The sequence below is a fragment of the Montipora capricornis genome, chromosome 4, assembly GCF_036669925.1.
Source record: "Montipora capricornis isolate CH-2021 chromosome 4, ASM3666992v2, whole genome shotgun sequence".
NCBI classification, from domain to species: domain Eukaryota; kingdom Metazoa; phylum Cnidaria; class Anthozoa; order Scleractinia; family Acroporidae; genus Montipora; species Montipora capricornis.
Genome location: NC_090886.1, coordinates 56429461 through 56431960, shown reverse-complemented (window position 1 = coordinate 56431960; position 2500 = coordinate 56429461). Strand labels below are relative to the sequence as shown.

The 2500-nt window shown below is 35.3% G+C and overlaps 1 protein-coding gene across 2 annotated transcripts in view; it reads right to left on the bottom strand.

Moving 5' to 3' along the window:
* Positions 1–2500, bottom strand: part of LOC138047616 (2-aminoethanethiol dioxygenase-like) — an 11613-nt gene that overhangs the window by 1794 nt on the left and 7319 nt on the right. The window contains exons 5-9 of one of the 2 annotated variants that reach the window (XR_011131879.1): positions 1667–1772; positions 1509–1557; positions 1044–1091; positions 866–897; positions 435–503 (exon numbers count right to left, since the gene is read on the bottom strand). Coding sequence is in view for 1 of the 2 variants with exons in the window: in XM_068894542.1 (XP_068750643.1) it covers positions 866–897; positions 1044–1091; positions 1509–1557; positions 1667–1772 (235 nt within the window). In the remaining variant the exon portion in view is untranslated. The remainder of the gene's footprint in view (positions 1–434; positions 504–865; positions 898–1043; positions 1092–1508; positions 1558–1666; positions 1773–2500) is intronic. The other variant, XM_068894542.1, reaches the window with a different exon arrangement.

Genomic DNA, 2500 nt, shown 5'->3' with positions numbered 1-2500 from the left:
CTCCTCAAAAACCAACATTTGACTTCCTTTGTGTTAGTTGTTAATTTAAGTTTACAGTGTCCCCAATTAGTGCTCCAGCACTTCAACAACTCAACCCTAACCCTAACCCAAAGTTCCTTTCCTTTCCCATGTTATAATACAAATCAAAACAAGAGAAACTTTAAAAAGTAGAGTAACGAGAATAATGTAATAATGTACACAAAGTTTGACAAGGTAAATAAAGCACTTTTTTACTGCAGCATAAGTTAATGATCTGAGAAACATAATAATAATTACTGAATTAACGTTATTTTAAAATCACCCCACTTGGTGCAAATGATGAATGTGCAACAATTCCACCTCAATGCTTGATGAATACAAGCAGTAAGCAGTGCAAAGATTGCGATCTATACACATTTACTTCTACAAGTACATTATGGTTCAATATATCTTACTAGATGTTTTAGCCTGTGGTATCACACATGGTATTTTTATGAGTTTTGGTTAAAATCCAAGACATAAACCTGTAACAAAAACATGCAAAAATATGCTGTGGTCCCTCATGCCAAAAAGTTTAATAAGTGATTTTTTGTCCCACTTGTTCTGAAGACAGAGAATTATGGAAATAAAAAATAGCCAACATTACAAGTAATCTAATGTACTTGTACATTATTTACCGTACTATTTTTATGCTTAATTGGTTCAATAACTTCTAGAGCTTGGTAATAATACACCATATTATCACCATCAGGAATAACAAAAGTTTTTCATTGACATTAAATTGATGCAAATTAACTGAACACTGATTGTTTGTGTATTTGAATTCTAAGGGAAGAACCATCAGATGTAAAAAATAAAATACAGAATGTAGAATCATGTAACATACCTGTCGCTGTTATCAATCTCAATGGGAGACACCTAATAAGGAAATGAAAATTCAGTAGCAACTCAACTTCAACAGGTTGACTAGTGTGGTTTGTGTCAAACTGAACACATCAAAGCAAGTGTAGAAGAAGAGAACAAGTAAAATTACACTAAAATTCTCAGAAATATATCTGCAATACCTTGTTTGAGGAAAGATTGGACTCCCTGAAATAAGTACAGTCTCTGCCCTAAGGAAAAAGAGATTCAAATTTCAAAGATGCTTCAAGCAATCACTATACATAAAATAAAATGCAACATTATTATATTCATGATTTATGAATCTTCTTGCAGGAACCAAAGGAAATTATTTCATGGAAGAAAAACAGAAATATTTCATTGTCTATTGAATCAAATTAAAGCTATTATTTAATATGTGTCAGTTGAAGTGTATTAACAGAGAGGTTAAGCATGGCGTTTATGCCAAATGCCAAACGTCAGAGTGAAATTAGGGTTTTGCCAAAAATAATAATAATCGACTGAAAATTTCTGTAAAATCATTACTTGATCTTAATAATTTACTTGACAACCATAATTTAAAGCTATTTTTCAGTGGCTCTTCATTGTGAATTTGCATTTGCGTTTACAGGTACCAAAAAGAGACATACGTTTTCATAAGGTGGAGCTAGAATGTCAATGAATGCGGTCGGTCCAACACTGAAAAAGACATACAGGTTAGACACACACAAGCAGTAACGTTCTGCAAAAAGTCACAAATAATCAAAATCACAAACAGCCAAATTGAACATTATCTTGCGGTAGTCACCCGCTATTGTGAATAGAATGGTAATTGTTGGAGGTTGGTGTCAGCACACAGGTCTCACTGTTTTTATCTAAAGTCTGCATTGATTTTTTACATCTCATGGCTCTTCCTGTAGAATGAAATTACACAAACAATCAGTGTTCAGTTTGCATCAATATCAGGCATTAAAATTCTGCAAACAACTGTCGCATTTATACCACAGAGTCAACATTTTTGAAACCCGGTAACTTTGTTGAAGAGAAAAAAAAAGTTGGTTGCCATGGTAAGAACATTAATTTTTTAAAAGCCCTTTCGGTTTTTCCCCCGACGCAGTCATCCCTTTAAATAATGAACCTTTCTTAACTTTACCAACGAAGTAGCTAAAATGGTATTCAGTGCGCATGTGCAACAGCTGACCGTGTCCCTTTAAGAAAGCCTTGAACAACCCTTCTCAGAAGAAACCTGAGGCGTTTACCATTTGCACGGAAAATCCAGTTGGAATGGAATGGAATAGTACAGGATTTTTCTGGTGTGGTCTTTAACCTGAGGCCTGAGTCTCTCGCAGCCAGAAGAAAACAATAACAAATCAAAATGGCGGCTGCATCTGCAGTGTCGAAAAGGCCGAAAACGAGGCCGAAGTGAACCAGGTCGAGTGGGAATTTACAAATGGTACAGGAATTTCCTGGTCATTTCATTTGGAACGGGATAAGAGGAATCTCTCTAAGGATTTCCATCTTTCGGGTGGAATGTAAACGCTTCTGGTCTTGATCACAAGGAATGTACTTTTGACCAACTTAATATCCAAACTCGTTGCCAGGTCTCTCTTATAACCAGAAAAGAGACCCTGGTCTGGTCTGG